The sequence below is a fragment of the Aquarana catesbeiana genome, linkage group LG01 (genome assembly GCF_042186555.1).
Source record: "Aquarana catesbeiana isolate 2022-GZ linkage group LG01, ASM4218655v1, whole genome shotgun sequence".
Taxonomy (NCBI): domain Eukaryota; kingdom Metazoa; phylum Chordata; class Amphibia; order Anura; family Ranidae; genus Aquarana; species Aquarana catesbeiana.
Genome location: NC_133324.1, coordinates 750,739,450 through 750,766,981, shown reverse-complemented (window position 1 = coordinate 750,766,981; position 27,532 = coordinate 750,739,450). Strand labels below are relative to the sequence as shown.

At 41.7% G+C, this 27,532-nt stretch overlaps 1 protein-coding gene across 1 annotated transcript in view; it reads right to left on the bottom strand.

Moving 5' to 3' along the window:
• The window catches only part of TMEM144 (transmembrane protein 144), an 81,652-nt gene that overhangs the window by 43,938 nt on the left and 10,182 nt on the right, over positions 1 to 27,532 (bottom strand). The window contains exons 2-4 of the mRNA XM_073605789.1: positions 24,873 to 25,048; positions 13,321 to 13,443; positions 38 to 137 (exon numbers count right to left, since the gene is read on the bottom strand). Coding sequence (XP_073461890.1) covers positions 38 to 137; positions 13,321 to 13,443; positions 24,873 to 25,014 — 365 coding nt within the window. The 5' untranslated portion in view covers positions 25,015 to 25,048. The remainder of the gene's footprint in view (positions 1 to 37; positions 138 to 13,320; positions 13,444 to 24,872; positions 25,049 to 27,532) is intronic.

The following is a 27,532-nucleotide window of genomic DNA, read 5'->3' as shown; positions in this document are numbered from 1 at the left end:
TATTCATTTTATATACCTACAGATGAAATATAAATACCTTGAACTTGCCCAGCCAGTGAGAAGGTTGGTAGAAGCCCATAGGAGAAGGCCTAACCCAAGTCCTACGGTTTTCACAATTGGAACAACTGTAATATTACCTGCACGTATAAAACACAAAATTACAAAATAAACTTCCAACAGCAATTAGCAAATTTTTTTTTAGGAACATGAACTGAATGCACAAGCATTGCTTTTACTGTGAAGAACTTGGCTATAGTTTAACAAAAGCCTCTGATTGAAAGGTCTTGTGCTGTTGTTAAAGGGCTCCGATTAAGGCTGGGTTCACATTTAGTGTGGACGTGGCTCACAGCAGGGGTCCGGTGCATCCCTGTTCTCCATTTCTCCAATTTTTGCCTGAATTCGGACCTGAAATGGAGCCAAAGACGCACAGGACCCCTGTGCAATCTGCTCTGCGGCCGCCACGGAGATGTGTGAACCAGCTCTATTGAGAGCCAGGCACGGTCTCCTGTCATCCAAATTGGATTTGGGGAAACCAGCATCCAATTCTCACTAGTGTGAACCCAGCCTTAACCTCCCTGGCGGTTTTCCCGAGTGTGGCTCGGGGTTAAAATTCAGTACCATTAGCGGTAACCCCGAGCCACACTCGGGATCGCATTGCAGGATCCTGGGGCGGCGTTACTTACCTTGTCCCCGGGATCCTGCGATGTCCCCCGCAGTGTCCGAGGGCTCCGTCCTCCTCCGAAGCCTCTCCGTGCTAGGCTCCGTTCCCTGCGAGCGGCGCGACGCACGGGGGCGGAGCCTGGCGGGAAATTCAAAAAAATGTAAAAAGCATAACACATACAGTACTGTAATCTTACAGATTACAGTACTGTATGAAATGATTTCACATCCCTTTTGTCCCCAGTGCTTTGTCCCATGCCCTGCATGCAATTTTACATGATATACACTGTTCTTTCTGCCTGGAAACTGGAGATTGTCCATAGCAACCAAAAAGTGTCCCTTTACGTCAAAAGTGGCTTTAGACCAGCTAGAAAACAGCGATAATAAATTAGAACACTTGCAGAATTGAGCGATAGTGAATTGTGGGGAAATTTATTTTATTACTATTTTTTTTTTTTTTTTATTTATTTTTATTTATTATATTATAATTTATGTTTTTGTGTTTCAAACTTTATCATACCCGGGATATCTACTAGACTCTGGTTTGGACAGATTTAAGTGTGTTATTGTTAAGATTTACAGACCTACAATATAAAATGCCAAATTTCCATGCAAAATAATGGTACCGCTTTCAGCACCTAAAATCCGAAATAATCATACCGCCAGGGAGGTTAAAGGAGTTGTAAAGGCAGAAGGTTTTAGCTTAATGCATTCTATGCATTAAGATAAAAAAACCTTCTGTGTGTAGTAGCCCCCTTGAGCTCCTTCTCTCCAGCGATGTCCATGATCCCCTCAGCCATCAAGTACACTCCTCCTGATTGGCTGAGACAGAGCAGTGGCACCATTGGCTCCCGCGGCTGTCAAAGTCAGTCAGCCAACCAGGGAAGAGAGGGGTGTGGGGCCAGGTCAGGGATCTGTGCCTGAATGGATACACGGAGCTCTGACTTGGCTTGGGTGCCCCCTGTAGCAAGCTGCTGGCTGAGGGGCACTCAAAGGAGGAAGGGACTAGGAGCAGCAAAGCGGGACAAGAGAAGAGGAGGATCCGGGCAGCTATGTGCAAAACCAACTGCACAGAGGAGGTAAGTATAACATGTTATTTATGTATTTATTTTAAACGAGCCTTTACAATCATTTTAAGCCTTCTTACACTGAAATGCCTTGGCGTACCTGGCATGCTTCTACGTAGTGGTTTATCTTTAGGCCTCATGCACATAGGGCTTAAAAACACCTTTTTTTTAAAGGAGTTCCAGCCTGTAAAGGCACCTATATGTTAACCTATGTATCCATGCACAAATAAGCATTTACAGGCATATAAGAAGAGAAGTGCCTACACACCCAAAAAAAAAAATTAAAAAAAAACACACAACACCACCATCACCAGCGCTTTCAGGAAGGTAGATTTTTAGTATCCAATCATTCTAATGGCCAGAATATAACATTCTGGCCAATGGAATCCATAAATTATCAAACGATTTACATACCTAAAAAAGCATGTAGACAATAAATAACTCAAGTGCAAATAGGAGAGCAACAAGTGGTTAAAAACATCTGTGGGACAGTCAGCTAGGAGACCGTCAAAATTCTCCAATTTTTTAAGCTGCTTTTTTAGGCTGTAGTATTGGGCGTTCAGATGAGCAATTGAAACACCATGTGTACCTGAGGCCTTATACTCAATAAAATTGTAGGACTTGCACCGTGTGAAGGAGTTTTTTGGATTCTGTTGGTAAAAGGACGAATGAAAACCTAAGTGGTGACAGCTGAAGATTCATGGACATCCTATAGGCTGTGTATATTGATACATATGAGGGGTCTTTAAAAAGTTTCCACACTTTTATACACATACCGTAACTTTGTTAAAGAAAAAGTGCAGAAACTTTTTGAAGAACCTATATACAGTGCCTTGCAAAAGTATTCACCCCCTTGGCATTTGTTGTGTTTTGCTGCCTCACAACCTGGAATTAACATGGATTGTTTGAGGATTTGCATCATTTAATTTACAGAACATGCCCACAACTTTGAAGATTTTTTTTTTTTTATCGTGAAGCAAATAACAAATAGGACAAAATAACAGAAAATGTCAATGTGCATAACTATTCACCCCCCTAAAGTCAAAACCTTGTAGAGCCACCTTTTGCGGCTATCACAGCTCCAAGTCGCTTTGGATAAGTCTCTATGAGCTTGCCACATCTTACCACTGGGATTTTAGCCCATTCCTCCTTGCAAAACTGCTCCATCTCCTTCAAGTTGGATGGTTTGCGCTTGTGAACAGCAATCTTTAAGTCTGACCACATATTTTCTATTGGATTGAGGTCTGGGCTTTGACTAGGCCATTCCAACACATTTACATGTTTCCCCTTAAACCACTCAAGTGTTGCTTTAACCGTGTGTTTGGGGTCATTGTCCTGCTGGAAGGTGAACCTCCGTCCTAGCCTCAAATCACACATAGAGTGGTACAGGTTTTGTTCAAGAATATCCCTGTATTTAGCACCATCCATCTTTCTCAACTCTGACCAGTTTCCCAGTCCTGACTGCTGAAAATGATCTCCACAGCATGATGCTGCCACCACCATGTTTCACTGTGGGGATGGTGTTCTTTGGGCGATGTGATGTGTTGGGTTTGCGCCAGACATAGCGTTTTCTTTGATGGCCAAAAAGTTCAATTTTAGTCTCATCAGACCAGAGCACCTTCCTCCATACATTTTGGGAGTCTCCCACATGCCTTTTCGCAAACTCAAAACATGCCATTTTGTTTTTTGCTGAAAAGTAATGGCTTTCTTCTGGCCACTCTGCCATAAAGCCCAACTCTATGGAGCGTACAGCTTATTGTCGTCCTATGTACAGGATACTTTAGTCTCTGTTGTGGAACTCTGCAGCTCCTCCAGGGTTAACTTAGGTCTCTGTGCTGCCTCTCTGATTAATGCCCTCCTTGCCCGGTCCATGAGTTTTGGTGTGCAGCCGTCTCTTGGCAGGTTTGCTGTTGTGCCATGTTCTTTCCATTTGATTAAGATAGATTTAATGGTGCTCCTAGGGATCATCAAAGATTGGATTTTTTTTTTAACCTAACCCTGACTTGTACTTAACAACATTGTCCCTTACTTGTTTGGAGAGTTCCTTGGTCTTCATGGCAGTGTTTGGTTAGTGGTGCCTCTTGCTTAGGTGTCGCAGCCTCTTGGGGCCTTTCAAAAAGATGTGTATATGTAATGACAGATCATAGGACACTTAGATTGCACACAGGTGGACATCATTTCACTAATTATGTGACTTCTGAAGGTAATTGGTTGCACCAGAGCTTTTTATGGGCTTCATAACAAAGGGGGTGAATACATACGCACATGCCAATTATCAGTTTTTTTGATTTCTGAAAAATAGTTTTATGTATATATTTTTCTAATTTCACTTCACCAACTTAGACAAACAAAATAGGTAAAAAGCCAAGGGGGGTGAATACTTTTGCAAGGCTATAGCTATCTATCTATCTATATATATAAATAATCGGCACAGTGGTGTAGTGGATAGCACTTTCGACTAGCAGTAAGCAGGGTCGCTGGTTCGAATCCCAACCACGACACTACCTGCCTGGAGTTTGCATGTTCTCCCTGTGCCTGCGTGGGTTTCCTCCGGGTACACGGGTTTCCTCCCACACTCCAAAGACATGCTGGTAGGTTAATTGGATCTGGTCTAAATTGTCCCTAGTATGTATGAATGTGAGTTAGGGACCTTAGATTGTAAGCTCCTTGAGGGTAGGGACTGATGTGAATGTACAATGTATATGTAAAGCGCTGCGTAAATGGACGGCGCTATATAAGTACCTGAAATAAATAAATAAATATAAATAGTATTCACTTTATTTCATTCATTTTGATTGGATATTGTACTTTATTTATTGCACATAAGTTGCATGTGTACACACACACACAATCTCACAAAAGTGATTACACCCTTCACCCCCCCGGGGGAAGATGGAAGACCTCTCAGCGGTGACAGCACGCCACTGGAGGGCTTCGTTTTAAGGTATTTAATATAATGTGCTAATATGTGAAGCATACTAGCACATTATGCTATTATTTTGCAGGGGAATGTCTGCTTTAAGTATGGTCACTACACGCTTGTGTCCCCCATAGTGGACTTATTCAAATGTTCCCAGAGCGATAATCTTCACAGGTACTTCTCTAGTGTTCCTTTAAATATGCTTAATATCTCCACTCACTCGTTCCAGGTGAGAACAAATCTGGTGGAGCGTGTTTCAAGTCACTCATGAAAGTACTGGCACAGAATGGCAGTGATTAAAGAGGATATCAACACTGGCAGAATTGAGAATACTTTGATTTGATTGCACATTGATACAGCATTGAGACTTATTTTTTTATCGATTATTATTATATTGATCACAAGATTGCACTATAAGTGGTAATATTTTGTGAAGCACGGCACCGATTGATAATTTATGTTGGCACATGAGAGGGAGTGTGTAGAGTGTGGGCGATTCACAACAAACAATTTTTTGAACGGCTCACAAGGCTCTTGCTTTTTTTTTTGCTATAGATATATAGTTTTATAGAGTAGCATTATAAAGAAATACCGTATATACTGTATGCATTGCTTAATGCACAGAAACATAAAAGCATGGTCCATCAAGTCTGCCCCTTTTTTTCTGTTTTTTTTTTTGTAACCCTTTTACTGAGCATAGATCTAGGATTGTCTCAAGCATGCTTATATTCACTTACTGTAGACTGACTCACTTCTACTAGAAGTCTATTCCAAGCATTAAATACTCTTTCGGTAAAGAAGCAGTTTTAACAATTCAAAAAAGCGTATGCATGCAAATACTTTTTGAAATCAATGGTTAATCTATAAGGCTACATTTCCATACAAATATTAACAATTTTACACCTCGACTTATTGTGGAGCTTTTGGTCCAAATGTACAAACCATGTAGCCCTTTATGGAATGCAGTAGCGGTCTTTGTGATAATGAGTTCGCAGAGAGGATTCTTCAGTGATTTTTTAGTTTCTTTTTGTAGGAAGCTGATTGATTTGGGAAATTAATCATTTCTTTGAAATATAGATTAGTTTCTACCTTTTTTAACTATTTTCTTTTTTAACATTCAGTCTTTCAGCAATAAGTACTGTGCAGTACAGTGAGAAGCCTCCAGAACAGGACTGATAAAGGAAGGAAACAGATTTACAGTAGACAAGGGCACTGACAAAAAAAAAATTGTTCGTTTTCGTTTCACTTGTTTTTTTCCTTTTTCCGGAAATTCGAATTTCTGAGAATTTCTGAATTTCGGAGATTCAGAAATTCGAAAAAAAGAAAGAAAATCAGTAAAATTCTAAATAACTAACTAAAAATAACTATTAAATTACAGGTATTGGCATTTCCTTTTAAATTTGGCTGTTTGTGAACGTAACGAATACAAATTTCTCTGAATTAACTTATTATCCAAAATAATGAATGCCGCATCTAAACAAATGGAATGGAACAAATTAATAATAAAAAATAATAATAAAAAGGTTTTTTTTATTATTATTGGTTTTATTATTAGATTGTTACCTTCCATTCGTTTAGATACGGCATTCTTTATTTCAGATAATTCGTAGCTTTGGATAAATTCGTACTCATTACGTTCACCAACAGCCAAATTTGAAAGGAAATTCCAATACCTATAACTTAATATTTATTATTAGTTAGTTATTATTTCAGATTTTCGAATTTTCAGATTCTCATTTTTGGATTTTCAAATTTCCTAATTCCTAATTTCCGAAATTTTCAATTTTCCAATTTCTGAATTTTCTAATTCCCGAAATTTTTTTTTTCGAAATTCGGAAATTCAAAAATTCGAAATTCGGAAATTAACATATTTGTCAACATTCGTTAAAAAGCGACTTCGGAACTAAACAAACTGCACATGTCTAATTCACAGTACATATTGTAATACTGTAAAACAGACACAGGAAACTGGAAGACATAAAGTGCATTGACTTCTCTATGGCTTAGAGCAGCAGTCTCCAAACTGTGGCCTGGGGGCCAGATGCGGCCCATTGCTTGTTTTTATCTGGATCTTGGGGCACTATTCCCCTTACCATCAGCAACAGTCGGACATAGTTCCTGCCACGGACCCCAACTATGGGGCACCATTCTTCCCACTGACACCAATGATGGGGTACTATTCCTCCCACTGACACCAACAGTGGTCACCAACAGCTCCTGGTCTCGCACGAAGACCACTTTTACACTGACAGCACCCGCCGTTCGCGCTAAAGCACCGTTCGCTTTAGCAGCCATTTTCGGCCGATAGCGGGGCGGTTTTAACCCCCCCCCCAAAAAAAGGTTAAAAACTCCCGTTTTGCAGAGCTTTCGAAGCGATTTTTAATGCGCTTTGGATGCGCTGCCCATTTGTTACAATGGGCAGGGCATTTTGGGAGCGCTAAATACAGCGCTCCCAACCCGCCCAAAGATGCTGCTTGCAGGACTTTTGGTAACGTCCCGCAAGAGCACCGCCCGAGAGTGAAAAATCACACTGCAGTGAATGGGAGGTGGTTTTCAGGCTCTTAGCAGAGGCTATTTCTAGTATTAAAGCGCCTGAAAATTGCTCCAAGGGGGGTGTGAAAGGGGTCTAAAGATTGGGAAGCGGGAGGAAGGACTCTCAATCATGTGATCACTGTGACTGGCCAATCACAGTGATCACTACTCACTGCCCCAGTACTGTGCCTCCTCTGAAAAGAGAAAAAGATACATTGTATGTACATCACAGTGAAGTCGCGGTAGTCTGAAAGGGGCCTAAGACTCCATTCACACCTAAGCATAGTGCAGCTAACAGCTGCTGCACAGCATTTTTTAAAATGTTTTTGTGGCACGTTTTTTGGGTGGCACCATGCATGTCTTTTGCCGTAATTCTGGAATCAGGGGCAAAATTGTGGGATTCCACCCACGATTCCAGTACACTCAGTTAAAAAAGGAAAAGAAGAGGGGGAAGAGGGGGGAGGAGGGAGGAGGAGAAAAGCACATTGTTTCTTTACCCTACTACAGGTACAAAGAACAAGCACATACAGTATGTGGTATTACTGCAATCATCAGCAGTACAGGAATTTATTTTGGGGGGTAGGTTATGGTAGTGACATAAAGATTTTTTACTATTTCAGGCCATTTTTTTCTTTTGGCAATACAACAAAATCAGGAACATTTGGCACCAAATATAAGCCTAATCTGTCTAGAAAAAAACATGGTATAATTTGCCTGGTAACACCAAGTAGTTAAGTTACAAAGATATGTACAGTTTTACCAACATATGCCAAGGTTGCAAAATTGAAGAGGTGAAAAAACAAAAACAAAAAAAACAAAAAACAAAAAACAAACAGCCACCTTGGATTGCATTACAGTAATGCCCCGTACACACGGTTGGATTTTCCGATGGAAAATGTCCGATCGGAGCGTGTTGTCGGAAATTCCGACCGTGTGTGGGCGCCATCGGACATTTTCCATCGGATTTTCCGACACACAAAGTTTGAGAGCAGGCTAAAAAATTTTCTAACAACAAAATCCGTTGTTGGAAATTCCGATCGTGTGTACACAAATCCGACGGACAAAGTGCCACACATGCTCAGAATAAATAAAGAGATGAAAGCTATTGGCCACTGCCCCGTTTATAGTCCCGATGTACGTGTTTTACGTCACCGCGTTCAGAATGATCGGATTTTCCGACAACTTTGTGTGACCATGTGTATGCAAGACAAGTTTGAGCCAACATCCGTCGGAAAAAATCCTAGGATTTTGTTGTCGGAATGTCCGAACAAAGTCCGACCATGTGTACGGGGCATAAGCCTTCATCACTTGGTCACTGCAGCTTACCTTCTAGAGGAGTCTTTTTAAAAGAATGATAATGAATCTGCTGACATGCCTTTTGTTTTAGATACTGCATTTACAGCTACATGGTAATAAACAATCGCATAGCAATGTAAAGCCAATAATTTCCTTTCAGGGCATGTATTTTTACTTTAGTACTAAAATAAGTCTCAGGATTTAAAATAAAATAAAAAAGTGTGTCAGTGTTACCAGTCTAATCCCCTTATCTTTACACTCTGGAGAATTTAGGATTAGTAAATTTCATAAATACACTTTTTCTGGGGAGTATAGACCGTTTAAATCACTGCCAGGATAAATGACAGAAAAATTAGGATACAATGTATGCAAAAAAAATGCAAACCTGAAGACTACTTATATTATATGGTAACAAAGAAGGTATATGCTAATAAATTAAAATAAAATAATCAGGAAAAAAAAATGAAAAAGTCAATTTGATATATGCACCTGATGGAACTAAGGCTGGCCACACATTATGCAATTTTCTTGTTCAATTTTCTTTTAGATTTACCAAAACCATATAATATGAGGTCAAACCTAAACACTTTCAATGTGTATGCAGTCAGGCAGGCCCTTGCACTACACTGTTGAAGGTAAATCTAAAGTAAATTGAACAAGAAAATTGTATAGTGTATGGCCAGCCTATCACCCCATACACACTATTAGATTTTCTGCAGACTTTTGTCTTCCAATTTACCAAAACCATGTAGTGTAAGGGCCTGCCTGCCTGCATACAAATTAAAACCATTAAGGTTTGACCACATATTATATGGTTTTGGTAAATCTGAAGACAAAAATCTGCAGAAAATCTAATAGTGTATGGGGCTTAAGTCATATTTCTGAAACTGCATTATTGTGTTAAAGTGATATTTAAATTTAAGAGTTACTTAAAAAGGTGAAAGATACTTTTACATTTATCCAGATTAACGTAACTAAAATCCACAAAAGCCTTATGCAAATTCAAGCTCTAGACAGGGTCACTGTCCACCAATCTTTAAAGTGAACATGTGGAAAGATCAGTAGATTAGACACCTGACAGTATAGGCAAACAGTACATACAATCTACAGTGCCTTGCAAAAGTATTCACCCCCTTGGCTTTTCACCCATTTTGTTACATTACAGTCTTTAGTTCAATGTTTTTTTAATCTGAATTATATGTGATGGATCAGAACACAATAGTCTAAGTTGGTGAAGTAAAATTAGAAATATAGATCCATAAAACTATTTTTGAGAAATAAAAAACTGATAATTGGCATGTGCGTATGTATTCACCCCCTTTGTTATGAAGCCCATAAAAAGCTCTGGTACAACCAATTACCTTCAGAAGTCACATAATTAGTGAAATGATGTCCACCTGTGTGTAATCTAAGTGTCACATGATCTGTCATTACATATACACACCTTTTTGAAAGGCTCCAGAGGCTGCAACACCTAAGCAAGAGGCACCACTAACCAAACACGGCCACGAAGACCAAGGAACTCTCCAAACAAGTAAGGGACAATGTTGTTGAGAAGTACAAGTCAGGGTTGGGTTATAAAAAAATATCCAAATCTTTGATGAACCCTAGGATCATCAAGAGATGGCTGCACACCAAAACTCACAGCCTGGGCATAAATCAGAGAGTTGGCACAGAGACCTGAGGTAACGCTGAAGGAGCTGCAGAGTTCCACAGCAGAGACTGGAGTTTCTGTACATAGAACGACAATAAGCTGTACACTCCATAGAGTTGGGCTTTATGGCAGAGTGGCCAGAAGAAAGCCATTACTTTTCAGCAAAAAACAAAATGGCATGTTTTGAGTTTGCGAAAAGGCATGTGGGAGACTCCCAAAATGTATGGAGGAAGGTGCTCTGGTCTGATGAGACTAAAATTTAACTTTTTAGCCATCAAAGAAAACGCTATATTTGGCACAAACCCAACATCACATCACCCGCAGTCGGGACTGGGAAACTGGTCAGAGTTGAGGGAAAGATGGATGGTGCTAAATACAGGGATATTCTTGAGCAAAACGTGTACCACACTGTGTGTGATTTGAGGCTAGGACGGAGGATCACCTTCCAGCAGGAAAATGACCCCAAACACACTGCTAAAGCAACACTTGAGTGGTTTAAGGGGTTTAAGGGGAAACATGTAAATGTGTTGGAATGGCCTAGTCAAAGCCCAGACCTCAATCCAATAGAAAATCTGTGGTCAGACTTAAAGATTGCTGTTCACAAGCGCAAACCATCCAACTTGAAGGAGCTGGAGCAGTTTTGCAAGGAGGAATGGGCAAAAATCCCAGTGGTAAGATGTGGCAAGCTCATCCAAAGCAACTTGGAGCTGTGAGAGCTGTGATAGCCGCAAAAGGTGGCTCTACAAAGTATTGACTTTAGGGGGGTGAATAGTTATGCACATTGACTTTTTCTGTTATTTTATCCTATTTGTTGTTTGCTTCACAATAAAAAAAAAAAAATCTTCAAAGTTGTGGGCATGTTCTGTAAATTAAATGATGCAAATCCTCAAACAATCCATGTTAATTCCAGATTGTGAAGCAACAAAACACGAAAAATGCCAAGGGGGTGAATACTTTTGCAAGGCACTGTACATAATTTTCCATCCAGTGCCACCCAGAGGTGTCTAAAAAGTAATATAAAAACAATGACATCTCATCACTACTATAAAGTATGTGAGACAGATTTGCAGCGGGCCAAAACTGATGTCTAAAGCCCCGTACACATGATCGGATTTACTAATGGGAAATGTGTGATGACAGGCTGTTGGCGGAAAACCCGACCATTTGTATGCTCCATCGGACAATTGTCGGATAGCAGGTTTTAAAATTTTTCATGGACAAATGTATGTTGTCGGATTTTCCGAGCGCGTGTACACAAGCGCTTCTGACAAAAGTCCAAAGTACAAACACGCATGCTCGGAAGCAAGGACAAGCCAGAAGCGGTCGGTCTTGTAAACTAGCGCTCGTAATGGAGAATTAACATTCGTGACGTGGCAAATTATGAAATCTTGAAATGCAGCGCATATTCTCTTCTTCTTTAAGGGGATAATAATGAAGCTGCTTTGCTGGTGATACTGATGGAGTTATTGCAAACAAATTTCCAAAGAGATTGTGAAGGGACAGAGGCAGTCCTTGTCTGAACAGACAAGTATATGTGTATAAACAGACTAGAGGTCCAGTGTGGTGACTGATGGAACCAGTTGAGCAAAAGGGCTGAGGCAGCTCTGCATCACCCTCAGTTCACATCTATGAGGTTTTTGGCGGCTGCGTTTGCTCGGGCACAGCAGCCCTTTCATTCGAACAGGCTGCTGTACTGCCTGAAAACACAGGGAAATGGTCCCTGCAACTCCAAAAACACAGCCACATGGAAACCGCATTGTGCAGTGCAGTTCCCAGTACAGGAAACCGTTCTGAAGTTTCCAGTGTGTGGGGGTGTCATTATGATTACTGATACCCCTGTACATCTACTAAGCAGCAACGGGTTTCTCTCTGCAGGTGCGGGAAGGCGATTCCACGCCTTCCCACACCCGCTCACGTGAACCACACTATACAATTTGCTTTAGATTTTTTCCTTTAGATTTACCAAAACCATATAATATGAGGTCAAATCTTAAAAGTTTCAGTTTGTATACACAGACAGGCAGGCCCTTGCACTACATAGTTTTGGAAAATCTAAAGAAAATCAGACAACAAAAGTTGTATAGTGTGTATGGGGGTCTAAGGCTGGGTTCACATTATTGCGGCTCTGTGCAGGTGTGTTTACACAGGCAAAGCAGTCCATTCACTTGAATAGATCCCAAACCCTTTAAAAAAAAAAAAAAAAACGCGGCAGCAGGGAACTGCTGATGCACATTGCAGTTTCCAGCCCCTGAAAACGCTCTGATGAGTGGGGGGTGCCATCAAAAATGTCTGCTAAAGAGCAGTGCATTTTGGCTACAGGTCTGGAATGCGTGCAATTTACACCTGCTCCCGCACCCACAATAATGTGTACAAAGCCTTAAGGAAGAAATAGACGTAGAAATAGTGAGTAGAATTCTTTTGGATCTAATAAAATGTATTGAGTACATACAGAGAGCACTATGCAAGTTTTATTTTGATCTTACATGGTGCAACGAGGTTTGTCTGTAACAACATTGATTGGGAGATCTGATGAGCGATCTGGAGCAGTAAGGCAGTGGATGTTTATTATGAGCTGGATCTCTGGAAAAGCACCTACACCTCTATTTAACCCCTTGTGAGGGGAAAGCTTTTGTCGACCCGTTTGCTCAGTAGGCCCACTGTGCAAGGTTTTTTCTTCCAAGGTGAGTGGCTTGTATTACTGTCGGTACTGGTATTTTCACGAATCTGCACAAGATTGAAAAGCATCTTTACAAAGCACAAGTGTTCACAGCTGAGGACTTTTTCTGCCTTACTCCCCGTTTACCTGCATGGACTATTTCTCTAAAGATTTTATAGCTATCCATTTATAATAATCTTTATGTATTTTGTTTAATTAGCGCTGCACTATTTATGATTAAAAAGTTTTATTGAAGATTTGTATTTTGACCTTGAGTGTTATAGCAGCTTTTTAGGTTAGGTTACTTGTTTGCGTCGAATGATCACAATTTTCTTATAATAAAGGTTTGACTCAATGTGATAGAGTAGACAGAGTAGACATAATGAGGCAAGATGACCTAACTTTGTTTTACAAGGGAAAGCTTCACATTTTGTTTGCCAAGTATACCGATTCATAACAATCCCTTTTATTCTTTTGGGAGGGTTCAGTCTGCCTCATAGTCGAAGTTACATGTGAAGTAGTCTTATAGTTTTACCTGTTGCCCATACACAGCCTCCAACCATAGCAAGAGGCCAAAATTTTGGACAGCGCAAGATCAGGTTCACCACTAAAGCTACTATCCATATGGCAGCACAGAGGATCCACTGGAAGAACATACCTGAAAGATAAAAGAAAACATCACATGTATATAGAAAAAAAAAAAAAAAAAGACATGGATATTTCTAGACTAGACCAGACATCCTACTTTAATTCACAGTGAATTTCCAAAACGAATAAAATATATGTAGGGACAGATAGCAAAACTAAAATATGCTGGAGTCAGCAGATTTCTTGCCTCTAAGTTTCTAAACCTAATTTTATCTAACTTGGTTGCAGGCAATGTTCTTTCACAGTGCAGTGATCTGGAAACTAAAGACTTAAACTAATAGGACCTTCTCTAAGAAGCAACGGCTTGAGAATCTGCTGCTCGGCACAGCCCAGAAAAAAGGAGCTTTCCTAATTAGTCTAGCTGGAAAATACTCACTCAAATATTGCTTAGCAGAGGAAAACTATACCAGGTACCAAAGATGAAATCTTACTAGACTTTATAAAGTTATTTCATTCTTTATAATGTAAGATGGGGGAATAGACTAACGATTCCCTTACCTGCGTCAATGTGTACATTAATAATAATAGTGATATTAGAGGCTTCCCGTTGTTATCACACACTGGAGAAATCTGGAGACATTTATATATGTCTAGAACTATCACTTCTGTATATGGTTAGCAACCTGCTAGGGACACCTAGTGGTTGCTTATGATATTGCACTAATTTGCAATCTATGAGATATATGTTTTGTTAAAGAGTAGGGTGCGTGGTGCACTTTAAATTTTATTTAAATTTTAGAATGGACCCCACCCTGTTACCATTGCCTTTTTAAAAAGCCAGATACACGAAGACAGTAATTATTATCATTGCATGGACAAGGCTTCTAGACCTTTAGAATCACATACATTGAGAATTTACACTCACCAGCCCCTTTATTATTAGGTACACCTGTTCAACTGCTTGGTAACACAGATTGCTAATCAGCCAATCACATGGCAGCAACTCAATGCATTTAGGCATCTAGACATGGTGAAGACAACTTACTGGAATAGAAACCGAGCATCAGAATGGGGAAGAAATGGGATTTAAGTGACATGGTTGTTGGTGCCAGACAGGCTGGTCTGAGTATTTCAAAAACTGCTGATAGTTGTGAATGAAAATCCCAGTTATCTCTATGATTTAAAGAGAATGGTCCAAAAAAGAGAAAACATCCAGTGAGCGGCAGTTGTGTGGACAAAAATGCCTTGTTGATATCAGAGGTGAGAGGAGAATGGGCAGACTGGTTTGAGATGATAGAAAGGCAACAATAACTCAAATAGCCACTCGTTACAACCAAGGTTTTCAGAATACCATCTCTGAATGCACAAAACATCGAACTTTGAACCAGATGGGCTACAGCAGCTGAAGACCACACACTGGGTGCCATTTTTGTCAGCTAAGAACAGGAAACTGAGGCTACAATTCACACAGGCTCACCAAAATTGGACAATAGAAGATTGGGAAAACGTTGTCCGGTCTGATGAATCTTGATTTCAGCTGTGACATTCAGATGATAGGGTCAGAATTTGGCATAAACAACATGAAAGCATGGATCTATCCTTCCTTGTATCAACAGTTCAGGCTGGTTGTGTAATGGTGTGGGGATATTTTTTGGCACACTTTGGACCCCTTTGTACAAACTGTATATCATTTAAAGTTAAACAGCCTACCTGAGTATTGTTGCTGACCATGTCCATCCCCTTATGACTACACTGTACACATCTTCTGATGGCTACTTCCAGCAGGATATTGCACCATGTCAGAAAGCTTAAATCATCACACCACTGTTTTTTTTTGAAAGACAATGAGTTCAGTGTACTCCAATGGCCTCCACAGTCACCAGATCTCAATTCAATAGAGCACCTTTGGGATGTGGTGGAACGGGAGATTCATGGATGTGCAGCCGACAAATCTGCAGCAACTGCATGATCATGTCAATATGGACCAAAATGTTAATGCATGAGAAAAGTACTTGAAGTTGTCTCGTCCTCGGGTGAATAAAGATAAGTTACCTGCAGCCATACATGTTCATAGGGAATTTCAATCAGCCACGATACTACAAATGGCAGCCACAACATTTGAGAACATCATTTCAAGGAAAGTCAAACAAAACATCACAAGTAATACAGTGGGGACGGAAAGTAATCAGACCCCCTTCAATTTTTCACACTCTCTTATATTGCAGCCATTTGCTAAAATCATTTAAGTTCATTTTTTTCCTCATTAATGTACACATAGCACCCCATATTGGACAGAAAAACACAGAATTGTTGACATTTTTGCAGATTTATTAAAAAAGAAAAACTGAAATATCACATGGTCCTAAGTATTCAGACCCTTTGCTCAGTATTTAGTAGAAGCACCCTTTTGATCTAATACAGCCATGAGTCTTTTGGGGAAAGATGCAACAAGTTTTTTACACCTGTATTTGGGTATCCTCTGCCATTCCTCCTTGCAGATCCTCTCCAGTTCTGTCAGGTTGGATGGTAAACGTTGGTGGACAGCCATTTTTAGGTCTTTCCAGAGATGCTCAATTGGGTTTAAGTCAGGGCTCTGGCTGGGCCATTCAAGAACAGTCATGGAGTTGTTGTGAAGCCACAACTTTGTTATTTTAGCTGTGTGCTTAGGGTCATTGTCTTGTTGAAAGGTAAACCTTCGGCCCAGTCTGAGGTCCTGAGCACTTTGGAGAAGGTTTTCGTCCAGGATATCCCTGTACTTGGCCGCATTCATCTTTCCCTCGATTGCAACCAGTCATCCTGTCCCTGCAGCTGAAAAACACCCCCACAGCATGATGCTGCCGCCACCATGCTTCACTGTTGGGACTGTATTGGACAGGTGATGAGCTGTTCCTGGTTTTCTCCACACATACCGCTTAGAATTAAGGCCAAAAAGTTCTATCTTGGTCTCATCAGACCAGAGAATCTTATTTCTCACCATCTTGGAGTCCTTCAGGTGTTTTTTAGCAAATTCCATGCGGGCTTTCATGTGTCTTGCACTGAGGAGAGGCTTCCGTCGTGCCACTCTGACATAAAGCCCCGACTGGTGGAGGGCTGCAGTGATGGTTGACTTTCTACAACTTTCTCCCATATCCCGACTGCATCTCTGGAGCTCAGCCACAGTGATCTTTGGGTTCTTCTTTACCTCTCTCACCAAGGCTCTTCTCCCCCGATAGCTCAGTTTGGCCGGACGGCCAGCTCTAGGAATGGTTCTGGTCGTCCCAAACGTGTTCCATTTAAGGATTATGGAGGCCACTGTGCTCTTAGGAACCTTAAGTGCAGCAGAATTTTTTTTGTAACCTTGGCCAGATCTGTGCCTTGCCACAATTCTGTCTGAGCTCTTCAGGCAGTTCCTTTGACCTCATGATTCTCATTTGCTCTGACATGCACTGTGAGCTGTAAGGTCTTATATAGACAAGTGTGTAGCTTTCCTAATCAAGTCCAATCAGTATAATCAAAACACAGCTGGACTCAAATGAAGGTGTAGAACCATCTCAAGGATGATCAGAAGAAATGAGCAGCACCTGAGTTAAATATGAGTGTCACAGCAAAGGGTCTGAATACTTAGGACCATTTGATATTTCAGTTTTTCATTTTTAATAAATCTGCAAAAATGTCAACAATTCTGTGTTTTTCTGTCAATACGGGGTGCTGTGTGTACATTAACCACTTGAGCCCCGGACCATTATGCTGCCTAAGGACCAGAGGTCTTTTTCCAATTTGGCACTGCGTCGCTTTAACTGCTAATTGCGCGGTTATGCAATGCTGTACCCAAACGAAATTTGCGTCCTTTTCTTCCCACAAATAGAGCTTTCTTTTGATGGTATTTGATCACTTCTGCAGTTTTTATTTTTTGCGCTATAAACGGAAAAAGACCGAAAATTTTGAAAAAAAATGATATTTTCTACTTTTTGTTATAAAAAAAATCCAATAAACTCAATTTTAGTCATACATTTAGGCCAAAATGTATTCGGCCACATGTCTTTGGTAAAAAAAATGTCAATAAGCGTATATTTATTGGTTTGCGCAAAAGTTATAGCGTCTACAAACTAGGGTACATTTTCTGGAATTTACACAGCTTTTAGTTTATGACTGCCTATGTCATTTCTTGAGGTGCTAAAATGGCAGGGCAGTACAAAACCCCCCCAAATGACCCCATTTTGGAAAGTAGACACCCCAAGGAAATTGCTGATAGGCATGTTGAACCCATTGAATATTTATTTTTTTTGTCCCAAGTGATTGAATAATGACAAAAAAAAAAAAAAAAAAAAATATTTACAAAAAGTTGTCACTAAATGATATATTGCTCACACAGGCCATGGGCCTATGTGGAATTGCACCCCAAAATATATTCAGCTACTTCTCCTGAGTACGGGGATACCACATGTGTGGGACTTTTTGGGAGCCTAGCCGCGTATGGGACCCCGAAAACCAATCACCGCCTTCAGGATTTCTAAGGGTGTAACTTTTTGATTTCACTCTTCACTGCCTATCACAGTTTCGGAGGCCATGGAATGCCCAGGTGGCACAACCCCCCCCCAAATGACCCCATTTTGGAAAGTAGACACCCCAAGCTATTTGCTGAGAGGCATATTGAGTCCATGGAATATTTTATATTTTGACACAAGTTGCGGGAAAGTGACACTTTTTTTTTTTTTTTTTTTTTTTTTGCACAAAGTTGTCACTAAATGATATATTGCTCACACAGGCCATGGGCCTATGTGGAATTGCACCCCAAAATACATTTAGCTGCTTCTCCTGAGTATGGGGATACCACATGTGTGGGACTTTTTGGGAGCCTAGCCGCGTACGGGGCCCCGAAAACCAATCACCGCCTTCAGCGTTTTTAAGGGCGTGAATTTTTGATTTTACTCTTCACTGCCTAACACCGTTTCGGAGGCCATGGAATGCCCAGGTGGCACAAACCCCCCCCAAATGACCCCATTTTGGAAAGTAGACACCCCAAGCTATTTGCTGAGAGGCATGGTGAGTATTTTGCAGCTCTCATTTGTTTTTGAAAATGAAGAAAGACAAGAAAAAACTTTTTTTTTTTTTCTTTTTTCAAATTTCAAAACTTTGTGACAAAAAGTGAGGTCTGCAAAATACTCACTATACCTCTCAGCAAATAGCTTGGGGTGTCTACTTTCCAAAATGGGGTCATTTGGGGGGGTTTTGTGCCACCTGGGCATTCCATGGCCTCCGAAACTGTGATAGGCAGTGAAGAGTGAAATCAAAAATTCACGCCCCTTAGAAAGCCTGAAGGCGGTGCTTGGTTTTCGGGGTCCCGTACACGGCTAGGCTCCCAAAAAGTCTCACACATATGGTATCCCCGTACTCAGGAGAAGCAGCAGAATGTATTTTGGGGTGTAATTTCACATATTCCCATGGCATGTTTGAGCAATATATCATTTAGTGACAACTTTGTGCAAAAAAAAAAAAAAAAAAAAAAAAATTTGTCTCTTTCCCGCAACTTGTGTCGCAATATAAAATATTCCATGGACTCGACATGCCTCTCAGCAAATAGCTTGGGGTGTCTACTTTCCAAAATGGGGTCATTTGGGGGGGTTTTGAACTGTCCTGGCATTTTATGCACAACATTTAGAAGCTTATGTCACACATCACCCACTCTTCTAACCACTTGAAGACAAAGCCCTTTCTGACACTTATTTTTTACATGAAAAAGTTTTTTTTTTTTTGCAAGAAAATTACTTTGAACCCCCAAACATTATATATTTTTTTAAAGCAAATGCCCTACAGATTAAAATGGTGGGTGTTTCATTTTTTTTTTTCACACAGTATTTGCGCAGCGATTTTTCAAACGCATTTTTTGGGGAAAAAACACACTTTTTTAAATTTTAATGCACTAAAACACACTATATTGCCCAAATGTTTGATGAAATAAAAAAGATGATCTTAGACCGAGTACATGGATACCAAACATGACATGCTTTACAATTGCGCACAAACGTGCAGTGGCAACAAAATAAATACATTTTTAAAAGCCTTTAAAAGCCTTTACAGGTTACCACTTTAGATCTACAGAGGAGGTCTACTGCAAAAATTACTGCCCTCGATCTGACCTTCGCGGCGATACCTCACATGCATGGTGCAATTGCTGTTTACGTTTGACGACAGACCGCCGCTTGCGTTCGCCTTAGCGCAAGAGCAGGGGGCGACAGGGGTGCTTTTTTTTTTTTTTTTTTTTTTCTTTATTATTTTTTTGCTTTTTTATCTTATTTTTAAACTGTTCCTTTCATTTTTTTTTTTTTTAAATCATTTTTATTGTTATCTCGGGGAATGTAAATATCCCCTATGATAGCAATAGGTAGTGACAGGTACTCTTTTTTGAAAAAATTGGGGTCTATTAGACCCTAGATCTCTCCTCTGCCCTCAAAGCATCTGACCACACCAAGATCGGTGTGATAAAATGCTTCCCCAATTTCCCAATGGCGCTATTTACATCCGGCGAAATCTAAGTCATAAAATGCTCGTAGCTTCCGGTTTCTTAGGCCATAGAGATGTTTGGAGCCACTCTTGTCTCTGATCAGCTCTATGGTCAGCTGGCTGAATCACCGGCTGCATTCTCAGGTTCCCTGTTGAGACAGGAGAGCCAGAGAAAAACACGGAAGACGGTGGGGGGGGGGGGGGGGGCATTCCCTCCCACGGGTTGTAAAGGCAGTCTAGAGGCTAATTAGCCGCTAGGATTGCTTTTACATGAAAGCCGACCGCTGGCTGAAAAGAATGATACCAAGATGATACCTAAACCTGCAGGCATCATTCTGGTATAACCACTCAAAGTTGTGAATGGCGTACCTGAAGACAAAAAAATGGTTAACAATAAAGCACAGTAAACAATAAAGTATAAATAATTACATACCTGAAAAACAAACATGATAAAACATAATAACAATAACAATAACAATAACAATAAAACACTGCAGAATAGAATACAGTAAAAAAAGAGCAGAACAATAGAGAGAGAGAATAGAGAGAGAGAACAATAAAACGACAACTATTTTTTTTTATTTTATATATATTTTTTTTTTTTTTACACTTTTTTTGTAACTAACTTTTATAACTGTAACCGGTTCCAGGTTCGGGTCTCTCAAAATGCGATGGCATCTTGGGAGACCCTGTGAAAGTGTGCCTAGTCTGTGCAATGCTGTACCCTACGCTAATACTCAACTAGTGTATGGTAGCGTTCAAAACATTCACCAATGCAAAGACCAGGATTGTCAGGACAGAAGGGACAATAATAGCGGGTGTCACGCCTATATCCGCGTTTGCTGCAGACACAACATCTTTTTGGGGGGGGTTCGTTGGGTAGGGGTACTCGGGAGCACATAAAAATGCCTCTCATGCAGCCGACTGCATTTCGTTGGGGGATGTGAATGGGGGAAGTACGGGCGCTGCAGAAGTGGTGGGTTCCCAATTAGGATTGGCGAATGCAGCAGGAAGGGCACTATGGGCACGACGGGCCTGTGTTTGTCTTTTTGGTGGCAGCGGGACACTACTTGTGCTTGTCACCTCACCAGCTTGAACTGCACTTATGGGACTCGCCACGTCACCAAGTGTTACTGCAGTGCTGGTTTGACTACGACCGGGGTGTACTAGGCCGCTGGTGCTTGCCAGTTCAATAAAAAGCTTCCAAAAAAACTGTTAGCGATCGCAGGGATCAGGCCTGACTCTGCAAACGCTGCAGTTATGCGTTTAGTGTTTTGTAAGTGACAGTGATCGATCGATACTGCACTTGGGTGGGCTGGACTGGGCCGGGCGGAGGGGCAAAACGCAGGTGCTAGCAGGTATCTGGGTTGATCCCGCTAACACTGCGTTTTTGGGAACCCTAAACTGCTGGGGACGCTAGTATAGATCTGATCTGATCGGATCAGATATTGATCCGTTCAGATACTATACCACTAAAGGAGGCGTATGCTGCGTGCGTGGGTGTTAGTGGTACTGGCGCTAACCTGACGCTGCCTGGGGCCGGTGCTTGCTAGTTCACCAAAATGCTACCAAAAAAACTGTTAGCGATCGCAGGGATCAGGCCTGACTCTGCGAACGCTGCAGTTATGCGTTTAGTGCCTTGTAAGTGTCAGTGATCGATCGATACTGCACTTGGGTGGGATGGGCTGGGCCGGGCGGAGGGGCACAACGCAGGTGCTAGCAGGTATCTGGGCTGATCCCGCTAACACTGCGTTTTTGGGAACCCTAAACTGCTGGGGACGCTAGTATAGATCTGATCGGATCAGATATTGATCCGATCAGATACTATACCACTAAGGGAGGTGTACGGTGCGTGCGTGGGTGTTAGCGGTACTGGCGCTAACCTGACGCTGCCTGGTGCTTGCTTGCCAGTTCACCAAAATGCTACCAAAAAAACTGTTAGCGATCGCAGGGATCAGGCCTGACTCTGTGAACGCTGCAGTTATGCGTTTAGTGTTTTGTAAGTGACAGTGATCGATCGATACTGCACTTGGGTGGGCTGGGCGGAGGGGCAAAACGCAGGTGCTAGCGGGTATCTGGGCTGATCCCGCTAACACTGTGTTTTTGGGAACCCTAAACTGCTGGGGACGCTAGTATAGATCTGATCAGATCAGATATTGATCCGATCAGATACTATACCACTAAGGGAGGCGCATGCTGCGTGCGTGGGTGTTAGTGGTACTGGCGCTAATCTGACGCTGCCTGGGGCGACGCATATCACCGCCGGGCGATCAGGGGGCTAAACCTTTATTAGGTAATAAACGGCGGGTGCCCTGACACTATAAAAAATAAACGAACTAACCTGCGTCACCCGTAACGGTTATACGGTGATCAGTGGTGAAAGGGTTAACTAGGGGGCAATCAAGGGGTTAAAACATTTATTAGGTAGTATATGGGGGTCCCTGTCACTATAAAACGCTGACGGCGAACCTAAATATTTACCTCACTAACTAGCGTCACCAGCGACACTAATACAGCGATCAGAAAAATGATCGCTTAGCAACACTGGTGACAGGGGGTGATCAAGGGGTTAAAACTTTATTAGGGGGGGTTAGGGGGGTACCCTAGACCTAAAGGGGGGTGATACTCACTGTCCCAACACTGTAACTGTCACAAACTGACACTATGCAGTAATCAGAAAAAAAAAAAAAAAAAAAAAAAAAAAACCTGCTGGTGTCAGTTTGTGACAGGGGGGGGGGGGTGATTGGGGGGGGATCGGGGGGGGGATCGGGGTGTTTTGTATGCCTGGCATGTTCTACTGTGTGTGTGTGTGTTGTGCACTCACATTGATGTCTTCTCCCCTCGGCGCTGGAACGGAAAATACCGAGCCGAGGGGAGATGACATCATTTCCTTTGCTGCTGTTTAGCATACAGCAGCAAAGGAGTGTTCCCATTGGCCGGCGGCGATCGCGAGGGGGGGGCCACGAACGGATGGCCTCCCCCTCATCTCGGATCGCCGGGGAACAGAACGGGACCGCTTCGGGCACCGGGGGGGGGTCCGATCGGACCCCCCACCCGCGAGAGGCAAATCACGTACATGTACGTGATTTTGCCTGCCCGTGCCGCCTTGCCGACGTAAATCGGCGTTAGGCGGTCCTTAAGTGGTTAATGAGGAAAAAAATGAACTTAATAGATTTTAGCAAATGCCTGCAATATAACAAAGTGAAAAATTTAAAGCGGGGGTCCACTTATCTATCGTTTTTTTTTGGAGTTCATTCACAAACTTTTCTTCTCATGATTATCTACTCACATGTTCTGTGTAATAAGTCCGCCTGTGTCCGATTTCGTTGTAAAGAATAACTTATAAAATTCACTGAAGGCGGTTTCCATCTTCATTGTGGGCATTTGAAGCCCACAAGCATGTATTTCCTGCTCCCAGCATTCACCGAGGTGTTGTGATGACACTGTTGCACAATGCATGCTGGGAAGCCTGAGACTAACTCCCAGGGGACTGTGGGAGGTCTGGGAGAGGCTAGAAACATGCCTACTCCCATGGGAGGAAAACCAGGAAGTGCTAAGAAGATTAGAAAAAAAAAAAAGGTAATTACGGCGATTTAAATTTTTTTACACAGCATGTCAGCATCTAGGCAAGGAAGAGAATGCATAGAGATAATGTTCAAAATTTGGGTGGAACCCCGCTTTAAGGGGGTCTGAATACTTTCCGTCCTCACTGTATATTACACGAATATCTAGTTAAAACAACAAAAACATTTGAGCATTACAATACCTTTAACATTCCACACTAGCTTCCTAGCAATTATTATATCCTAAATCTGGCAATAATATTTACAGTTTTTGTAGGTATTGGACTACTGAATAGTATTGATTATCTTCAGAAAATCATGTTCACACAACCTGTAGAGTTTTTTTTTTTCCTTTCATAAACATCGTCTCTGTTCCTCCCCACAAACAGTCTGTATTAGTGGGTATTACTGTAGCAGGGCAGTGGCAAAGCATAGCGGCCACTGTCCCCTTGTTTAGTTAGCACACCCGTGGGACATCCCCTCTCCCTTCCCTGAGACAAGCCTTGAAGTCATTGTAATGAAGTTGGAATCTTGTTTCCATGAGGAGCATAGGCTGTGAGCTGTCCTGTGCTCGGCTTCAATGCGAGGGCACCAAAAAGCAGACAAGCACTCCCTGAGCGATCCTCAATTTATTACAGGTTCTGTGCGCAAATTTGTGTACAGGAATATACAAGCCTGCGCTGCACCTGCGATGCTGTCTTGTTAATTATAAAAAGGAAAATGCTGAGTGAAATAAAAATTGCTAAGCGATTAGCACTTCCCCCTGGCAGCAATATGGTCATTGGTTCGAAACCCAACCATGACACTACCTGCACAGAGTTTGCAACCTCTCCCTGTGCCTACATGGGTTTCCTCCTACACTCCAAAGACATGCTGGTGGGTTTATTTGCTCCTGTCTTAATGGTCCCTAGTATGTGGATGTATGCATGTGAGTTAAGTTTGGTACACACTAATAGTTTCTTTTCATTCAACTCCGCAGGGCTGAAAAAAAACAAAAAAAAAAACTGACAGTTTAGGAACAGCCGCTATACTAACCATGTAATGTTAGTACAATGATCTCCCCTGCTGTACTATTGTGTTCTGACGGGGTGACTTCCCCCACACCAGAACACTTAAGTCAATGGCTAAGAGCTCTGATCGATAGCCGATCGGCAGACCTTTTTTGGTCATGCCCCTTCAACAGAAGCCAGCCAAACAGCAGGCTTCTGTCAAACCAGATGCAGTACACACGGGCTGAGTTTCAGCCAGTTTCTATTGAACTGGCCGTCGTCACCCGGCATTCTGCCTGTATGTACTAGGCTTCTTAGATTGTAAGCTCCTTGAGAGCAGGAGCCGATGTGAATGTATAATATATATGTAAAGTGCTGTGTAAATTGACAGCGCTATAAAAGTACCTGTAACAAACATATATATTAAGCCAGCAGCAGAATGCATGGTTACATAAACATTCACATACCATCTCCAGTGTCAAACTTCTTCACTGGCACAAAATTTGATCCAAACAAAATAACGGAAATGGCAGAAGATGCAAAGCCAATTGCCAGATTGGAACTGTCATTGTGGGCAGTATGATTGGTATCAGTGATCCAGAACTCCATGGCTTTTTCTCTGGTGTTTCTGTATTTATGGAGTCTAAAGAAAATAAAAATAATAAAAAATAAATAAGAAATACATTAAAATTAATCGTTTTATTTCAGGCAAGCAGGAAAAAATACATTTTGATGCTATTTTGTTATCATTATGCACAATATCACTATGCTAAATGAATGTAAATATTGGGTCTGAGGAAGGGGTGGAACCGAATGTTGCTACAAGAGAGGTCAATTCTTGTTGAAATTGTTTTTAAGGGATAAGAGCATTGTAACTAGTCATCACAGACAACCCAATTTCCTCCTAAACAAAATGTAAATACAATCACAGCCCTCCCATGTACAGGAAATTAGCTTTATATTGTCCATCCTGCCAGGGCCAGAATGAGGTTTCTCAACTTTACAGATCCCAGCAGGCTTTGATATCCCGTACATGCCTTAAGTATTGAAATAAAATTCAAGGAGGTCCAGTCACTAAAATTTTCTTCTGCCCGAGGTCCGAATCTCAAGTCTATGCCATGAAAGATTGTACACGTCTACTTCACTTTTTTGGGGGTAAGCCACGCTCTCTGGTGCTTTTGTGATCGTTTCCTCAACACACTCTGGTAATACTCTGTAAATGTAAATTGGATGTTCCCCTTACATCAGGTGCCCCTACCAGAGTAATTCATTACATTGCCCCCATAAATCAGCTGCCACCGTCAAAGTACTCTCTTATATCAGGTGTTCCCATCAGAGTGCCACCTTACATCAGGTATTCCCGTCAGAGTGCCCACTTATATCAGGTTTCTGCAAAGGAATGCCCCCTTACATCTGGTGTCTCCCATCGGTGTGCCCCCTTAAATCATTTGTCCCCAGAGTGCCCCATTATATAAGGTTCGCCCACAGTGCCCCCTTACATAGGGTGTCCTCATCAGAGTGACCCCTTACATTAGGTGTCGCCATGAGAGTGCCCCCTTTACATCAGGTGCCCCCATCAGAGTGCCACCTTACATCAGGCATACCCATCAGAGTGCCCCCTTACATCAGATGCCCTTATCAGCCTGCCCCTTAACATAATGTGCCCACCAGCGTGTCCCTTAACATAAAATGTGCCCATCAGCTTGCTCCTTAACAAAAAAAAAAGGGGTATGCTGATGGGCACATTTTATGTTAAGGGGAACATGTGCCCATCAGCGTGCCCCTTACCATAAAATAAGGGGCATGCCGATGGGCACATTTTATGGTAAGGGCACATGTTGTACCCATCAGAGTGGCCCTTAACATGAAATGTGCCCAGCAGCGTGCCCCTTAACAGAAAGTGTGCCCCTGTAAATATTACACTTCACATACCTTGAGGGCAGCAGCCAGCAGAGGTAGCAAGCTGCAGGGGGCAGTTTTCTGCACACTTTCTGTTAAGGGGCACGCTGATGGGTACATTTTATGTTAAGGGGCACTCTCATGGGCACCATACCTCGCAGCCGGCAAGGAGTGAGAGCCAGGACCCATGAAATAGTCAGCAGCAGGGGGCGGGGAGCATAGGTGACGTCAATGGTTGTTGAGACGCCCGTGGTCCCAGCAGCCAATGACTGCTGAGCGACGAAGATGTGGTACTGGCATGTGTGACCTTTGATGTGTCCCAGAATACTGCAGGGAGGGAGAGAACTTCAATCCTATCGGGAGTGGGTACCTACCTGTCAAAACTAGGTACCTGCTCCCCCCAAAATGATATGCCAAATATGGCACAGGAAGGGAGGAGGTCTTAAAGCAGAACGTTTGTGTGGAGTTCTGCATTAAAGACAAACTTATGATATAAAAGTACTGTGCATTCACCAGAGACAAACTTCATTTCAGCTACACTGCGACTGATTTGGTCATGCTTTTATTTTACTATGTGGAAAAAAAAAAACAAATGTTACAAATCAAATTTAGAAAACAGTGCTCTATAACTGAACAAGCTGAAGTTAGAAGCCGTTTGACTACCATGCACAGCTGCACCACATTTAGCACTGTACAGTTTAAGTAAATCAACTCTATTGTCTATTGAGCGTGTCATTCCTTTTGCCATCTCATCTATTAGCACATGTGCACAGAAGCTGCTGTAAGTTCTTTATTGCTCCCTGTCTCATGTCATAGTTCTCCAGCAATTCTTACATTATAGGGGGAATTAAAAAGCTATAAACAAAATGTTATTTGCCATTACGATAATTATTAAATATTATTGGATATAAATTGTTATGGAAGATAACATGTATTTTAGCTTTGTTAATTGATAATGACTTTAGTATTATTTTATTTATCACCACTTAGTGCTAATTTAAGGGAAAAGTCAATTCGCTAACATTTATAGCTGTAATTTCATGCCTTAATGCATTACACTTGTAGGCAAATTTGACGATTATCTTTGTCAGGGTCGATCTATTGTGCAGAGGAGATGTAGAAGGCCAGTTAAAATAACCCTCTATATTATTTTGGATGAATTAAAGAGGTATAAGTCCTCAGCCACATACCTATAAATGTAAATCTCTGTGTAAGTTGACAGTGCTAT